Source organism: Zootoca vivipara, chromosome 15, assembly GCF_965207765.1.
Source record: "Zootoca vivipara chromosome 15, rZooViv2.hap1.1, whole genome shotgun sequence".
Taxonomy (NCBI): domain Eukaryota; kingdom Metazoa; phylum Chordata; class Lepidosauria; order Squamata; family Lacertidae; genus Zootoca; species Zootoca vivipara.
The window spans coordinates 5,647,077-5,663,741 of NC_142598.1; the positions used below are offsets into that span (position 1 = coordinate 5,647,077).

Genomic DNA, 16,665 nt, shown 5'->3' on the forward strand with positions numbered 1-16,665 from the left:
TCATGCTGCCAGCGTTTTCAGCTGTACAGTTGTTATCCATATACTCAATAAATGTTTTCCAATCTTCTTCAGACATATGTTCTTCTTGCTCTCTTATTCTATATGTTAAATCTGCATATTGTGCATATTCTGTCAACTTACGTTGCCAATCCTCTTTAGTTGGGTCGTTGCTCACTTTCTATTTTGGGGCTAACAAATATAACCTTTTCTGACACCTGGGGATTTCAGTCTGGGTTATCCCCAGCAAAAAGGACTATGTTTTTTGGGCGGAAGTAAACATTTTTTTCAGTTCATTATAGATCATTTCCCAATACTCTTTTAGCAAATGCAAAAGTGCCAAATGCTTTGAACCTGCTTAAAAACACAATTCTTAGAAGCTCAACTGGTGTATACCTTATGGGGTATACAAGAGCCCTTATAGATTCCTTTGTAGGTTCTCCATCGGTTGGAGAAAATAACAGAGGCCAACCAGAGAATATTGAGAAGCAAAGCAGCTAGTAAGCCTGATCTTTATTGAACTGTTGCAACTGTTATAAAAAATTATATTGGGGGGGGGGAGCAGGATACCATTATTAATGAACAGAGAGGGGTGACAGAATTTGACAGCTGCAACTACCCAGAATCCTGCTCAATGCCATCTTCCGCGTCTCCTCACCCCTCCCGCTAGGACACGACCCTGCCTGAAGGAACGCTTAAGGATCTGCATGTGCACACATGTTAGCATAAGCTCACACATTTCCCTTCTCCACCTTCCCCTTCGCCCCAGACTCCTTTAGATTATCACTACAGAACCTTTTGCCTTGAATTATGCTAAATTCTCTCTGTATTAGAATTGCTTTCTTATTCATGACGTATGCTAGGATCTCTCTGTATTAGAATTGCTTTCTTATTCATGACGTATGCTAGGATCTCTCTGTATTAGAATTGCTGTTTTATGTCTCATAACCTTTATATATCAGGACTACTACCTTTTGCATAGAATTCTCTGTATTAGATATGTCTCCTGTAAAAGGAAATGCTGCATGAACCGTGTATGACCCCAGCCCACCTGAACCTTGCCCCATCAACCATCCTGATTCAAAAGACACACATGGACAAAGATGGATTAGCTGGGGCAGTTTATTCAAACCTCCAGAAGTGTCACCTTTTACATAATCCCAGGGAAAATAAAAAAATTCCTTCAGTAGCACTTTAAAGACCAACTAAGTTTTTATTTTGGTATGAGCTTTCATGTGCATGCACACTTCATCAGATACACAAAAAGCTCATACCAAAATAAAAACTTAGTTGGTCTTTAAGGTGCTACTGAAGGAATTTTTTTATTTTGCTTCAACTCAGACCAACACGGCTACCTACCTATAACCCCAGGGATCATCTTTGCGTGACCTGGGGGAAAACACCTGCCGGATGGATCCCAACCCCTCGGCAATCGCCAGGAACGGCCCCACCTCAACTCCCATCTAGACTGATCAAACAAAGGGAAACCCATCAACAACGGGAGGAGAGTGATTGACATCTCACCATATGAAGAAATAGTCGTCTCTGCACCCAGTTAATCCCATCAGCACCCATCCTCCTTGTCCTTCTCCTCCCTCCCAGTAAAGGGATTTTCACTGGGGACAGGAGGGTATAAGAGGGAGGTTCACCATTTCCCGGGGTTCCTTCCTACATTCTTTGAGGCAGGGACCCTACAGCTGTAGTTCTTTCTTTTCTGTAATAAAAGGATCAGTTTGGTCGTGTGGTCTCTGTCATTTCCCGGCGGAGCTGAACTTACTGCAAATTTTGGAGCTTCCGACCCACGTCTGTCCTTCCTAAAAGGCTGCGCATTTTAGGGGCATTTTTACCATAACACAACTCACACGCAAGAGAAAGGAGGAGGACCCAGAACAAAGGAGCGCCACCAGTTCAGGGTGGATTGGACAATGTTGATTTTTGGGGTGTTAACTACGACCCCCGATTTGATGTATCAATTACTCCATTTGTGGGGTGATGCAAAACACAGGGATTTTGCTGCAAAACAACTGCAAAACTTTGGCAACAGTTTCGAGGATTCCAGATTTTTAGGTTCATAGTTAAGACCCAGTGAACTCAATGGGGCTTACTTGTATAGGATCGTACTGCAACGGATATACTGCGGCTTAAGTTTTCATGGACTAGAATCCACTTAAACAGGTTTAGGTTGACATTTGCTGAAATTTACACAGTGACTTTACTGTGCTGTGATGAGACATCCGTTTCCCCCCCAGGTCAGTCCTCCCTGAAACTTCCTTGAACCTTGGGGTTTCTGCCGTCCAGTTCCCTTGCCCTGCTGCTCATTCCTAAGGGTTAGAACTCCCTATACAGGAGGTTGCAACTGGAAAGGCAAGGGCAAGGTACACAAAACAAGCACACAGGTGACAAGCGAATGGCGCAAGTCTTGTCAGGGTGTGGCAGGCAAGTGTGTGCTTGGGCGGGCAAGCAAACAGTCAAGTGACGCTACTATCAGTTGTGCGTCACATCCCAAACTTACATCCCCGAGGGCGGGATTTACCGGAACTCGCCTTGCTAATTTCATAAACCGGGTAGTTTTTCCTGGCATTGGAATGTTCTTTTTCTAGCTAAAGGAGTGGCACTTCAGGAGAAGATAGCCGCTGTTACGCATGCAGGTTCCTTCCCCAATAGCATCCCTAGGTACAGCTGGGCAAGACTCCTGCCTGAAAAACTAAACAGTGGTTTCCAGTCCGTGTAGACAATAATCAGCTAGATTGACCAATGGCCAATACTGTATGAAGGCAGCTTCCGATATCCCACTCATGTCAGCCCTGGGTCGAATAATGCCCTGGGTTTTCTTAAACACCAAAAGTATGAAGGGAAAGACAGGAGGAAACTGCTACCATACAAATGTTGGGAAGAGATATGGAAGGGAATCTCTGAAATAATAATAGGTATCTGTTATAGGGACCCAGGTGGCGCTGTGGTTAAACCACTGAGCCTAGGGCTTGCTGATCAGAAGGTCGGCGGTTCGAATCCCCACAAAGGGGTGAGCTCCCATTGCTTGGTCCCAGCTCCTGCCAACCTAGCAGTTTGAAAGCACGTCAAAATGCAAGTAGATAAATAGGAACCGCTACAGCGGGAAGGTAAATGGCGTTTCCATGTGCTGCTCTGGTTTGCCAGAAGCGGCTTTGTCATGCTGGCCACATGACCTGGAAGCTATACGCCGGCTCCCTCGGCCAATAATGCGAGATGAGCGCGCAATCCCAGAGTTGGTCACGACTGGACCTAATGGTCTGGGGTCCCTTTACCTTTTTATCAATTTTACACTTAATATGTGAATCACTTATAATTCTTCTACTGGCAGCTGCTGCTTTGACCATTTAATTTGCTCAAGATGTGCACCATAAAACCACCATATTCTGGAGAAATCACGTGACATCACTTCATGTCCATTGGTCAAATTTGGCCTGCAAGACCTCAAAAAACTCTGACCTGTATAGACAAAAAGCTTCCCCCATCATCCCCACTTCATGCCAGCTTTGAGAGTTTGGACCAATAGGCTTCATTTTAATTAGGGTTGCCATTATTTCAAGAAGTAAAATTCCGGACAGAAAAGTTGTTGAGCTTTGTTCACCTCCAAAAAAAAGGCACTTCCTGCTTCTGTTGGTAAAAACCCAGACATTTTGCCAAGTTTCCAAAATCCCCCCCCCCAAGACGCTATTTTCGCCGCTCAAATCCCAGCCATGTCTGGGAAATTCCGGACAACCCTACATTTTATTAATATACTGTATAGAAGTTTCAGGTGCTGTAATAGTGGAATACTGTTTTGGCATATCAACCATGTTATAAGAATTTTGAGGTCATATATATATATATATAATAATTGTTCATAAAACATGTACATGAATGTACAGAAACATGTCTGAAGCAGCACAGGAAGACAGGCCTGACTGACACCATTTTGACTCTCTCAGACCTGGCATTCCTCTGCAAGGAAGAAGGGGGGGGGAACCTTCTCATTGTCTCAGGAATTAAAATGATAACCCTGGCATCCTGATACCTGAGTGCCAGACAAAAGGGTGTGATTAACTTGGCTGGGAAACAGGGAAATGTAAATATCTCTCAATTTTGTTGATTAGGTTTTGGGGGCAGGGTCCAGGATGCTCAGATTACTGCCACCAGACCTCCCCGTTCATGATGTGCCTATGATGAATCTAGGGAGGGGGGGTCTTGGGCTACACCCCTTCTGTGACATATGGATGATGCTTCTGGGGGGTGGGCTGAAACCAATTTCAAATCTCTTTTTAAGGGCAAGACATCTTTGTTTGGGGTTCCTTCCTTGTTCTCCTGTGTGAGAGGAAGGACCCTGTTGCAACAGCAAAAATAAAAGTGCCTTGCTTCGTACGTCCTGGTTTGGTCTCTGTTATTTGGTGGGCAGGAGACGCTTAAATTCGTCTGCTTGCCTGGATCCTTGAGCTCTCCTTGGGTCAAGATCCATTTCTCTGGGTTCAAAGGAACCAGCTTAAATTTTACAACAACCACCTTCTCAGTCTTCATTGCAAGGTCAATTGTAGAACAAGAAGTCAAAGGAGTTTTGTCTCCAGAACAATTATGATACCTCTAAGAGACTAACGCAGTTATGGTGGGTCATGGTCCAACCCTGTTGGAATTAAGACAGGCACATCCAAGCCTTTGTTTCGCATTTGTGACACCTGAGTGTTAAATGCAGGATAGACTTTAGGGAGAGAAATCTGATGTATGGTTTGACTTCCACATTACAGACGTTGCGAGCCTCCCATATGTAAATGCGGTCAGACAAAACAGCCCTTCACCTGAACTGAGCGAGGATTCACTTTCACAAAATAATTTTTATTAAATAGATTTCCATTCAGTTTTCATTGAGTGGAATTTATCTGCAAACATTTCCTTTTTAAAAATCAGCGTGCACACACACACACACACACACGATAGGGCAGCAAAAACCTACCCCAGAATCCTTTTCTTCCGAAAGGCTGAAAAATTGCAATACACAAGTATTTACACGTACAATTATGTCTGATTGCTGGGCAGGCCCAGAATTCAAACATCCTTTGGGCAGTTGAGGGGGACTTTGCACTCCGACATCTGAATTCTCTACCAAGTTCCGGCTCTAGACAAGAGGGAAACTCTTTAAACACACACACATACACACACACACACCTGTAGAACCAGGTTAACTCTTTCTCAGCCAATGACCAAGCTTGGCTGCATTGAGGTTCAGCGGTAGCAAATTAGCACCACCACCTCCCCATCGCAGAGGGGGAGGAGAGAAGAGGTTTTAAGTCTCTCAGCCGCTGCTGTTGCAAACTGTGGCCCGAGGGCTTGCTAGGCTCTGCAGTTCTTCAGGCTGAAGAAGAGGGTCGAGCTTTAGCCAGGAGTGCGACAGCACTTGTTCCAGCGTAGGCCGTTCAGAAGGTTCCAGAGATAAGCACCACCGGATTAGATCTTGGCAGTCTGGAAGAAGCAGAAGAGCCAACATTACAAGGATATACAGGAGCCTTGGCTTGCAAAGGCATTCCGCCACCCTGTGCCAGTTAGGCCTTTGTACACTATAATCTGAATTTGAGATTGCAGGGATTCAATCCTAGGTGAAGGATTTACCAATTTGAGAAACTGAGAATGAAATTCCTTGTTTAAAAGGTACACACACACACACAACGTCACTAGTCCTTAAGGCTGTGGATAGGTAGAAATGGGATATGAACTTGCAGGCACAAGCTAAAAATGAAGGCGAGATGCGGAATCTTGAGCCGTTTAGGATTTTTTTTTCTTCCTAGGTGGCTTACAAGAAAATCATATCAAGAGCCATCCAGGTCCCTCTCAAAGGGCAGTTGGTGGTAAATGGCCCTGCGGTTGAGAGGCTGGATCAGCACAAGCAGGGGAAATCATAGAATCGTAGAGTTGGAAGAGACCACAAGGGCCATCCAGTCCAACCCCCTGCCAAGCAGGAAACACCATCAAAGCATTCTTGACATATGGCTGTCAAGCCTCTGCTCAAAGACCTCCAAAGAAGGAGACTCCACCACACTCCTTGGTAGCAAATTCCACTGCCGAACAGCTCTTACTGTCAGGAAGTTCTTCCTAATGTTTAGGTGGAATCTTCTTTCTTGTAGTTTGAATCCATTGCTCCGTGTCCGCTTCTCTGGAGCAGCAGAAAACAACCTTTCTCCCTCCTCTATATGACATCCTTTCATATATTTGAACATGGCTATCATATCACCCCTTAACCTTCTCTTCTCCAAGCTAAACATACCCAGCTCCCTAAGCCGTTCCTCATATGTATGAACCAATTCAAATTCAACTCATTGTTGGGTTTATAACTAGATCTCCTCAGTTTGCAGACACACTCACCAGCAGAGACAGGGGTGCGGAACTCCACCTTTGCAGACAGAATCTCCTCGTCCCGTTCAAAGGGGATATCACCGCACACCATGTCATAGAGCAGGATCCCCAATGACCAGACAGTGGCCGGCAGGGCATGGTACTGATGGGATTCCACCCACTCTGGTGGGCTGTACACGCGGGTACCTGAGATGGTGAGAGAAGCCAACAGGTTACCAATTGTTCCAAGCCTAAGATACATTTATTTTATTTTATTTTTTAAAAAAACCTCTAAATGTTGCATTTAAAACAACTTAAAGACCACTTTTACAGAAATTAAACCAGAAAAAAGAAAGAAAGAGTGTGCTAAAAAAATAAAATAAACCCAATAATGCTGATAGAACAAGCGATCAAGTAACAAATAATCAGAACCAGATTCTGAAAGACAATCTTGGCAATAATTTTGCCTAGCAAGCTTTGGCTGAACAGGACAGCCTTTATCGATTTCCTGAAACTCACCAGGTTTAGCAAGACTGGCCTTTCTAAGCAATAAAAACGGTGCCATGATTGAGAAGTCCCTGCTTTAGACAAGTTGGGCTGTAAGGTGGACCCTTATAGAAGGCCTACTGAGCAGATCTTCATGCAGGAGCTGGCTTTGTGATTTTCTTAAACCTCCAATTACTGGGACTTCAAATAATTTATAACGAATAAGTAAACATAGGCCACACCTCACAGCAAGCTCAGAAGTTAGAGACCCCCTGTCTTCTAGACTAGGACCCCAACCATGCCCAAGGGGATGAAAGTACCCTGGGAAGTAGAACTGAGAAATAAATCCCCCTGTTTTGATATGGGCTCTCAGCAGTTGCAGCTCCCAGTTTTCCACTGCCCAGAGCCACTAGGTCTCACTTCCCTCCAAGGTGGAGAAATGTTCCAGCGCCTCGACACTTACCATCAAACTCTGTGTAGGCAGAATCCCTCAGCAAAGCCCCGGAACCAAAGTCAATCAGCTTGAGGTTGCCGGTGCGCAAATCCACCAGGATGTTCTCGTCCTTGATATCGCGATGCACCACCCCCTTTTCGTGGCAGTGGCGAGCGGCTTCCACCACCTGGCGGAAGAACTGGCGGCAGAGCTTCTCGGGGAGCGGGCCCTGCTCAGTCACATAGTCAAAGAGATCCTGGCAGTTCTCGGGCCTCTCCAAGATGAGGAAAAAGCCTTCGGGGCCTTCACACCAGTCCAGGAGGCGAATCACGCCACGGTGGCCAGATCCTGAGCACACAAGCTTCATCAGCGCCACTTCCAGAGGCACCACCGCCCCATTCGGCTGCAAAAGGAAGACAAAGAATAAACCTAGTACAAGGAGTTGAGGCGTAATGAAGGAGTCGACAGAATGTTGCTTCGGTACGGAAGGTGAATGCTTTTTGAACAAACTCACCAGCTCTGCCCAGTGTGAAACTTTATTCCTGGCAACATGCTTGATTGCAACCTATGGGAGAAAGCACAGAGAGATAAGAGCCTAAGTCATACCACTTTTAAAGCCCCTCCACCCACAGATTTTCCCTAGATCAGGATTGCAGAATTTCTCTTTTAGTAAGTAACTACTTTTTTATTTAGCCTATTCCCCGCCCTCCCCGGCCAAGACCGGGCTCAGGGCGGCTAACATCACATATCAAATACATTAAAACACAATCAAACCATTAATTAAAATACAGCTTAAAAATTAGAATCAGGATAAAATTAAATGATTGCCCACAAATTACAACCATAGGGGTCGGGAACCTCAAGTATTCCTCAGGGCCAGCTATCCATGTTGATCCCCCCCTTGAGCCGATAAAAGGGCCAAAGAGGGTAACTTACAGGGTCCCATAGAGGGGGGTCAAACTGGGGCTGGACCAAAGGCCAGGGGGAACAACTCCATCTTGCAAGCCCTGTGGAAAGATGTCAAGTCCCACAGGGCCCTGGTCTCCTGCGAGTCTAATCTTCCTGGGGCCTGGGATCTTCAGGGTGTTATTACTTGCAGACCTTAAGGTCCTCCACAAGGCATACCAGGAGAGGCGGTCCCGTAAGGACGAGGGTCCTATGCCGTATAGGGCTTTAAACCAGCACCTTAAACCTGACCCTGTACTCCACCGGGAGCCACTGCAGCTGGTATAGCACTGGATGAATGTGGTCCCGCGGCAAGGACCCCGTAAGGAGAATCACAGCGGCATTCTAGCAACATTCCCTGAACCTGGCCAACTCTCTGGGCGGAATTCAGCATAACACTAATCAGCACAAGCATTTCCACCATAGCTGCCAAGTTATCCCTTTTTTAAAGGGATTTTCCATTATGCTGAATAGGCTTCCTCGTGAGAAAAGGGAAAACTTGGCAGCTATGATTTCCACTGGCCCAACAGAATGATCTTCCTATTCCTCCTCCCCACTCTACGTTTTGGGGATATATCCCATACATGGTGGCAAGCTCGCACTTGCTGCCACGTCACGTGCGAAGTGCCCCTCCAGCAGCCATTCCCATCACAAAGTCTCACCTGCAGTCCATCAGCAATCCTGTGTCCAGCGTAGACCATCCCGAAGCCCCCCTTGCCCAGCAAACTGCCTTCCTTATACAGAGCTTCAAAGGATTCTTTGTCTTTACCTAGAGAGAAAAGAGTAGACAACAAAGTTACCGGGGGCTGGATTCACACTGGGACGTTGCTGTAGCTGTTTCACCATGACAGCACCATGCTAGGTGCTATAGAAAATTATATGGGGGGGGGGGAGCAGGACACCATTATTAATGAACAGAGAGGGGTGACAGAATTTGACAGCTGCAATACCCAGTATCCTGTTCAATGCCATCTTCCCAGTCTCCGCTCTGCTTCAGAGACCTTCACCCCTCCCGCTAGGACTCGACCCTGCCTGAAGGAACGCTTAAGGATCTGCATATGCACAACAGTTAGCATAAGCTCACACATTTCCCTTCTCCACCTTCCCCTCCGGCCCAGACTCCTTTAGATTATCACTACAGAACCTTTTGCCTTAAATTATGCTAGATTATCTCTGTATTAGAATTGCTGTCTTATTCGTGACGTATGCTAGGATCTCTCTGTATTAGAATTGCTGTTTTATGTCTCAGAACCTTTATATATCAGGACTACTACCTTTTGCATAGACTTCTCTGTATTAGATATGTCTCCTGTAAAAGGAAATGCTGCATAACCCGTGCATGACCCCAGCCCACCTCAACCTTGCCCCATCGCCATCCTGATTCAAAAGACACACATGGACAAAGATGGATTAACTGGGACAGTTTATTCAAACCTCCAGAAGTGTCACCTTTTACATAATCCCAGGGATCATCTTTGCGTGACCTGGGGGGAAACACCTGCCGGATGGACCCCAACCCCTCGGCAATCGCCAGGAACGGCCCCACCTCAACTCCCATCTAGACCGATCAAACAAAGGGAAACCCATCAGCAACGGAGGAGAACAATTGACATTTCACCATATGAAGAAATAGTCATATCAACACCCAGTTAATCCCATCAGCACCCATTTCCCTTGTCTTTCCCGTCCCTCCCAGTCCAGGGATTTCCATGTGGGGACAGAAAGGTATAAAAGGGAGATTCACCATTTCCCGGGGTTCCTTCCTACATTCTTTGAGGCAGGGACCCTACAGCTGTAGTTCTTTCTTTTCTGTAATAAAAGGATCAGTTTGTTTTTCCTGACAGCATCGTGTGGTCTCTGTCATTTCCCGGTGCAAATTTTGGAGCTTCCGACCCGCGTCTGTCCTTCCTAAAAGGCTGCGCATTTTAGGGGCAATTTCCCATAACACTAGGCTTCTGTTCATTCTTGTTCCAACCAATGTTCCAGATCCAGCAACAGTTCTGATGGCTCCTACAGTGGCACTGGCAGGACAGGACTCTGGGGGCAGACAGACACCAGGGCCCCCACTAAGCAGAAGGACCCTCAAATGAAACAGGGTCTGCCGTACCACACCACCATATTGGAGGGAGGAAAGGAATGCCCATATGACCATCTAGACAAGGACTCCCTCCTGTCAATCCATTGAGGCCAGGGGCTAAAACGACCGCACTGCATCACAGCCTCCAAGAAGAATTTGAGTTCAAGAACAGTGCAAATGGCTCCCAAATTCAGAGCGACTCCTCCAAACCTCCCAAGAAGAGGAGAAAGATTGTAGAAGGCACACACGCACACGCACCGCTCCCGCTGCTGCTTCCTCAAATGGATGCCCTTTGACACATTTTATGGAAGAGCTACAGGAAGAACAGCAATAGCTGGGGGGCAATTAGGTTGCAGGTGCCAATAACAAAGCAGGCTGCAAACGCCCAGGGTGGACTAGCACCACCACCAGGGATGGGGAACCTGTGACCCTGCAGGTGTTGCTGGACTCCAGCCATTGGCTATACTGGTTGGGGTTGATGAGAGCTGTAATCCAGCAACACCTGCAGGGCCACAGGTGCCCCCCCATCTTGCAATAAGTGAAGCATTCCTCATTTCTGCATCTCCGGGCCTGAGAAAGGCTTGCCTGTCTATCTCCTGCCCACTATACAGCTGCTACGAAGAAAACATAAGAGAAGATTGCTGGATCAGGTCAGCGGCCCATCAAGTTCAGCATGCTGCTCTCACAGTGTCCAAACAGATGCCTCCCCACTTGCAGTTTCCAGAAATCAAAGAACAGCCCTGCCATTTATTTAACTGCATGAAAGGATTTTGGCATCCCTAATGTCAGATCGCTTGGTCCTAAAGGCACTGGAGTGAAGGAGTTAGGGAGGAAGCGGAGAAGATGGGCAGGCGGTAGCCAAATTTTCTGAGGCTTTAGATCAGGCATCCCCAAACTTCGGCCCTCCAGATGTTTTGGACTACATCTTCCCCCGACCACTGGCGCTGTTAGCTAGGGATCATGGGAGTTGTAGGCCAAAACATCTGGAGGGCCACAATTTGGGGGTGCCTGCTTTATTTAGATCCTCACTTCTCATGCTTTAAATCACGGGACAACTCAGTAAATGACAAGGCTGCCCAGAGCCTTGCATGTGACTCACAGGAAGGGCAGCTGCTCTCCTGCCCATCAGAGAGAGACCGGCTTCCCCAGCCTGGCAGCTGGTGAAACTGGACTTCCTGGTTGAATGCCTCTCAGCCCAGCTTTAATACAAATAATAAGTGGGAGGAAAGAAAGAGCGAGAGCTGCAGACTAAGATACTTGGGTGTGTTGTGACCAACTCTTTTTTTATGAATGGAGGTTACTTGCCTTGAACAGCTAAAGTCAATGGGCAAAGTTTTCTCCAGGAAGGAGATGCATACAGCAATGGAGGAAGACTGTCCCTGACACATTTTGCTTACTGCAAAACTATTATAGGAACAGTTTGCCAGAAGAGCCTGATGGGTGAGGCCAATGGCCAATGAACTCCAGCATCTTGCTCTCAAAGTGGCCAGCCAGATGCTTGCCAGAAGCATGCAAACAGGAGCTGAGCACAACAGCGCTTGCAATTCAAGAGGAGATGGAGGAAGCTTCCCATTACAAAGGGCTTAAAAGGCACAAGAGGAAGCAAAGAATTAGCAACTCAAACTAAGCCATATCCAGCTGCTTCTTTTGCTTGAGGCAAAAGCCCTTCCCACAGATAGCATGAGAAAGGAGTTCGTTTGTTAGGCAGATGGGGCAGGGTGAGAATCCAGGATGTTTGGTCGATGATTCATCAATGGGAGGTAAAGGTTAGGAGGTTGTTTCTGGGAAATCCTCTGTTTTTGAATGCGTTATCAAGGGAGGAGATATCCCTCCAGGAGATGGAAGGGGGAAAGGCGTGTCTGAACCTGGGAAAAAGAAAGAGCGGTAGGCAATGTATTGCAACCTCTTTGCTGAACTCATGCTCCGCTTGCATGTGTTTGTAAATAAAGCAAGCATGACAAACATGCCGCACATCTCATCTAAAAGGAATCCAAACCAGCCATGGCTGCATACCGCGGAGTTTCTCACTGATGCTTAACGCGTTTGTGAACTGACTCGCTCTTCCTCGCGCGCACTTTATTCGGTAGGGGGCAGCAAAGAGTCGCGCTCGCCGCTCCCAGGCATTTCGCCACTCAGGCTGCTTCTCCGACCTTCCCTCTCCGTCTCCTGCCCGCTTTCCTTGTTAGTAATAGTACCTGAAGTGTTGTGTGCACCAGGTTAGGGGGCACGCAAGGTAACCAGACGCCACGGGAATAGGGGCCCCCCTCTGCCTAAAACTATTGCGCAAAAGAAGGATCGCGCAAAAGGTGGTTTTTTTTTCAAGGAGAAAGGGAGGCAAAAAAGGAGCGCATCTGTGGAACATCACTTCATTTCTCCCTTCCCAGAACTCCCATTTATTATAGAGATCATTATATTGTAAATTGGAAGGGACCTGGGGGGGGGGGTCATCTAATCCAACCCCCTGCAAGTGCAGGAATAATTTTGCCCAACACGGGGCTCGAACCCACAACATTAAGAGTCTCATGCTCTCCCAACCGAGCTATCCCAGGTTTTAAGGCATTGTACACGCCTTTCCGCAGTGCCCAGCCACAGAGTTGCCTAAGGCGCACCCCTAACCCCAAGGTCCGGTGGACAGCAACTGGGGGGGGGAGGGGGAAGGCTTCCGAGGAGGCGCCCCACCCTTCCAAGGAACCGGCAGCCCCGTCCGAAAAGGGCGTCGAGAGGAATGAAGAAAGGAGGGGCGACTGGCGAGGAAGTGAGAGGGAAACGGACGAAGAACCAGGGCGATCTGCAGCAGAGAAAGAAAGCAGGTCTCCGCTACTATGGAAGCTTTCTGCAAAGGAACCCAACAGGGCAGAGGGAAAGAAGAGAAAAACGCACAGAGATGCGCCCCATCCTGCAGCCACGAGCGAGAAGGCGCATCTTGCAGAGTTTCCCCTTTTCCCCGCCTCACGGCAGCCCAGCAGCCCCCACCACTGCGGGCGACCCAGTTTAGGATGGGAATGGAGTGGTCAGGGAGACTATTATTAATTACCACCAACGACTGCACTAGCTCTGCTCCTGCGGTTTGGGAAGCGTCCCAGCACCAAGACTTTAGCAGGGGGTAGGTGCAAGAAAGAAAAGTTGGACAAGATTCCGTGCGTTGAAAAAGCGCAGGAACTCTTCACGCATTAAGTTTTGGGGGAACACACGGACAGGGAGATAAGAGACAATGTGGTGTAGCGGTTAGAGTGCTGCACTAGGCCCTGGGAGACCGGGGTTCAAACCCCCAGACTCGGTCACCAAGCTCGCTGGGTGACCTTGGGTCACTCCCTCAGCCTAACGTACGTACTTCGTAGGGCTGTTGCGGGGATAGCAAGCAGGAGTACTAACTTGGTCCCGCGACCGTGGCCCCGAAATTTGTGGGTGCCCCGGCCCCTTCATGGGGAATTTTGGGGATGCTCGCGGGCACCCAGGGAGTTGACGCTTATACAGTAGTAGCAAGTGAGGGGAGGAGAAGTTGTGTACCCCGCCTTGAGCTGCTTGCAGGAAAGGCGGGATATATCGGTAAATGTAATGAATGAATAAATAAGCACACATATACAACTAGTGCACCCATGCGAGGCACATGCTTGCCGCGTTCAGATACATTTACATTTCAACACCCCAGGACTGAAATAAACGTTACTGTACTTTATCTATGGCAACTGCTTTGCAGAGATACTGGTACTCAATTTACAATAGGTTTGGCAACGTTATATATGTGTGTGTACACACACATATAAAGCATGTGTGTGGGGGAAACCCAGGCAGATGGGCGGGGTATAAATAATAAATTATTATTATAGTATGTATCTGAACGCGACTTGCCGGTGCCTCGCATGGGCGCCCTAGGTCAGCCGGGTCTGGGGGGCAAGCAGCTAGTTCTCATTGAGCAAATGCGCGCTTTCAGACCCGACCCCACTCGAAGAGGCGCGCGAGCCTTGGAGGAAACCTGCACCAGCGGGAGAGACGAGCGCGCACGCCTTACCTGCGGGACTCCAAGCGACTTCGCTCCGCTCCGGGATCATCGTCGTCCCCAGAAAGGCTGCCTCGCCCGCGATCTCGAGCCCGGACCGATGCCCGCAGAGGCGCAGGCGGCTCAAGCGCGGCTCAAGCGCTGCATAGCTGCTCCAAGTGCTGAGCGCGCTTCGATCCCAACCAGCCGCGAGCTCCTTTCTGCACTTCAACGCACCCGCGCCCGGCCTATCAGGCGGCTCGGCTTATTTGCATCTCTCGCCGCGGCGGCCAATGAAAGGTGTCCCTTTGGCCCTCTATGCAAATGAGCCGACGCAACTGGAGGGATAGGAAGCGGAGGGCGGAGCCGGGCTGGGCTTTTCCCTTCCACGCGCGACCGGGAAAGATCAACTTGAGCCGCTTGGACGTGGCAAGTATCCAAGGAGCCGCGTGTGCTTGGCAGTCTTGACCCTCCTCTTGGCCTTGAAGTGGGTTTGCTCCCACCCAAAGCACCTGTGCGCGCACAGAATGGGAGCCCGGGAGGGCTTCAGGCTTTTCCAGTTATTTCTTAAAATTTATATCCTGCTTGATTGCTTAAAAAAACAAAAACAAAACCTCAAAGCAGTTTGCATTGTGCTGCCTTGGGGGGGGGGGGAATCGGCTTTTCTCTCTTCTTCTAGGAACCCCAAGATTTCCGCCCAGAGCAGATGCCAAAGGCATACAGTTGGGATTAAAAAGCAAGGTGCCTCTGAGCATATGCTGAGCCTGGGAATTGGGTTTCCGGTTCCCAGAACTGATCTGTCCTTTACTTTCGCGGACCAAAAGGGTCACAGCAGGTTGGCTCATTTAGGAGGGGAAAGTTATTTTGTTCTTCATAATGTTAAACAGCTGGGAGTCAGAAATCCTTCCTGATCCACTGTTGGTCGACCACCCAGAGGTCTACCAGTAGATCCGTCTCCTTTATTTAATTTCCTGCTCTGCAGATATAACGCTTTGTGTCCTTTGTTAGAGCCTGGTGCTGACAACACCAAAGTTGCAGGTTCGATCCCCATATGGGACAGCTGCATATTCCTGAATTGCAGGGGGGTGGACTAGATGATACTCAGGGTCGCTTCCAACTTTATATGATTCTATGTGAAATGCCCTAAACACTTACTTGGAAGTAAGGTAAAGGTAAAGGAACCCTGGACAGTTAAGTCCAGTCAAAGGCAGCTATGGGGTGCATCGCTCATCTTGCTTTCAGGCCGAGGGAGCCGGCGTTTATCCGCAGACAGCTTTCCGGGTCATGGCAGCATGACTAAACTGCTTCTGGCGCAGCAGAACACTGTGACAGAAACCATAGCGCACAGAAACGCTATTTACCTTCCCACCACAGTTGTACCTATTTATCTACTTGCACTGAAGTGCTTTCGACTGCTAGGTTGGCAGGAGCTGGGACAGAGCAACAGGAGCTCACCCCATTGTGCTGATTTGAACCATGGACGTTCTGATCAGCAAGCCCAAAGAGGTTTGGTGGTTCAGACCACAGCGCCACCCGCTCCTACTTGGAAGTAAACCCCACTGGGACTTAATTAAAATAAATATACTTAAGAGTTGACTGCATATTTAAATACCGTGCACTGAACCCCACATTGAACATAGTGGGATTTGCTTCTAAGAAAACTTGCGTAGAATCATGCTGCACTGATGATTTGGGAACAATTTCCACGCAGCTGACTTGTCAATTAGACCTTGTTGATCACAAGGTCTGAGCTTTAGTGGGTCAGAGGTTAATGGTTGCAAATGACTATATATAACCAAGTTACAGGTAGGTAGCCGTATTGGTCTGACGTAGTCGAAACAAAAAATAAAAAAATTCCTTCCAGTAGCACCTTAGAGACCAAGTTTGTCGTAGGTATGAGCTTTCGTGTGCATGCACACTTCTTCAGATACACTTCAGATACACTTCTTCAGATATATAACCAAGTTAGAGTAAACCTACTGAAATTAATGAATATAAAGGTAAAGGGACCCCTGACCGTTAGGTCCAGTCACGGACTACTCTGGGTTGCGGAACTCATCTTGCTTTACTGGCTGAGGGAGCCGGCGTACAGTTTTCAGGTTATGGCCAGCATGAGTAAGCCGCTTCTGGCGAACCAGAGCAGCGCACGGAAATGCCGTTTACCTTCCCACCGGAGCGGTACCTATTTATCTACTTGCACTTTGACATGCTTTCAAAGTGCTAGGTTGGCAGGAGCAGACACGAAGCAACGGGAGCTCACCCCATTGCGGGGATTCGAACCACTGACCTTCTGATCGGTAAGCCCTAGACTCTGTGGTTTAGACCATAGCACCACCCGCGTCCCGTGGGTACACCTGTGATGAATCTATAGATGTACTCTAAATAGGACTAACCCTGGATACAACCCTAAACCAT

The 16,665-nt window shown here is 48.0% G+C and overlaps 1 protein-coding gene across 1 annotated transcript; it reads right to left on the minus strand.

Annotated features, from left to right (window-relative positions):
- Nucleotides 1-4,821: 4,821 nt before the first annotated feature.
- On the minus strand, nucleotides 4,822-14,533 carry PIM2 (Pim-2 proto-oncogene, serine/threonine kinase). Its single transcript, XM_060268787.2, has 6 exons — nucleotides 14,284-14,533; nucleotides 8,860-8,966; nucleotides 7,767-7,817; nucleotides 7,283-7,655; nucleotides 6,364-6,540; nucleotides 4,822-5,466 (listed from the first exon to the last, which is right to left on the minus strand). The coding sequence occupies exons 1-6, from the start codon at nucleotides 14,321-14,323 to the stop codon at nucleotides 5,300-5,302; spliced, it is 915 nt and encodes a 304-aa protein (XP_060124770.1). The 5' UTR covers nucleotides 14,324-14,533; the 3' UTR covers nucleotides 4,822-5,299.
- Nucleotides 14,534-16,665: the final 2,132 nt, after the last annotated feature.

Bases quoted from the DNA above. Each gene is read 5' to 3' on its own strand.
- PIM2 (XM_060268787.2), bottom strand. From the start codon at position 14,323: ATGATCCCGGAGCGGAGCGAAGTCGCTTGGAGTCCCGCAG. The intron at 8,967-14,283 runs GTAAGGCGTGCG...TTTTCTCTCTAG, and splicing joins AGTCGCTTGGAGTCCCGCAG to GTAAAGACAAAGAATCCTTT. The intron at 6,541-7,282 runs GTAAGTGTCGAG...TCACCATCTCAG, and splicing joins TGCCTACACAGAGTTTGATG to GTACCCGCGTGTACAGCCCA.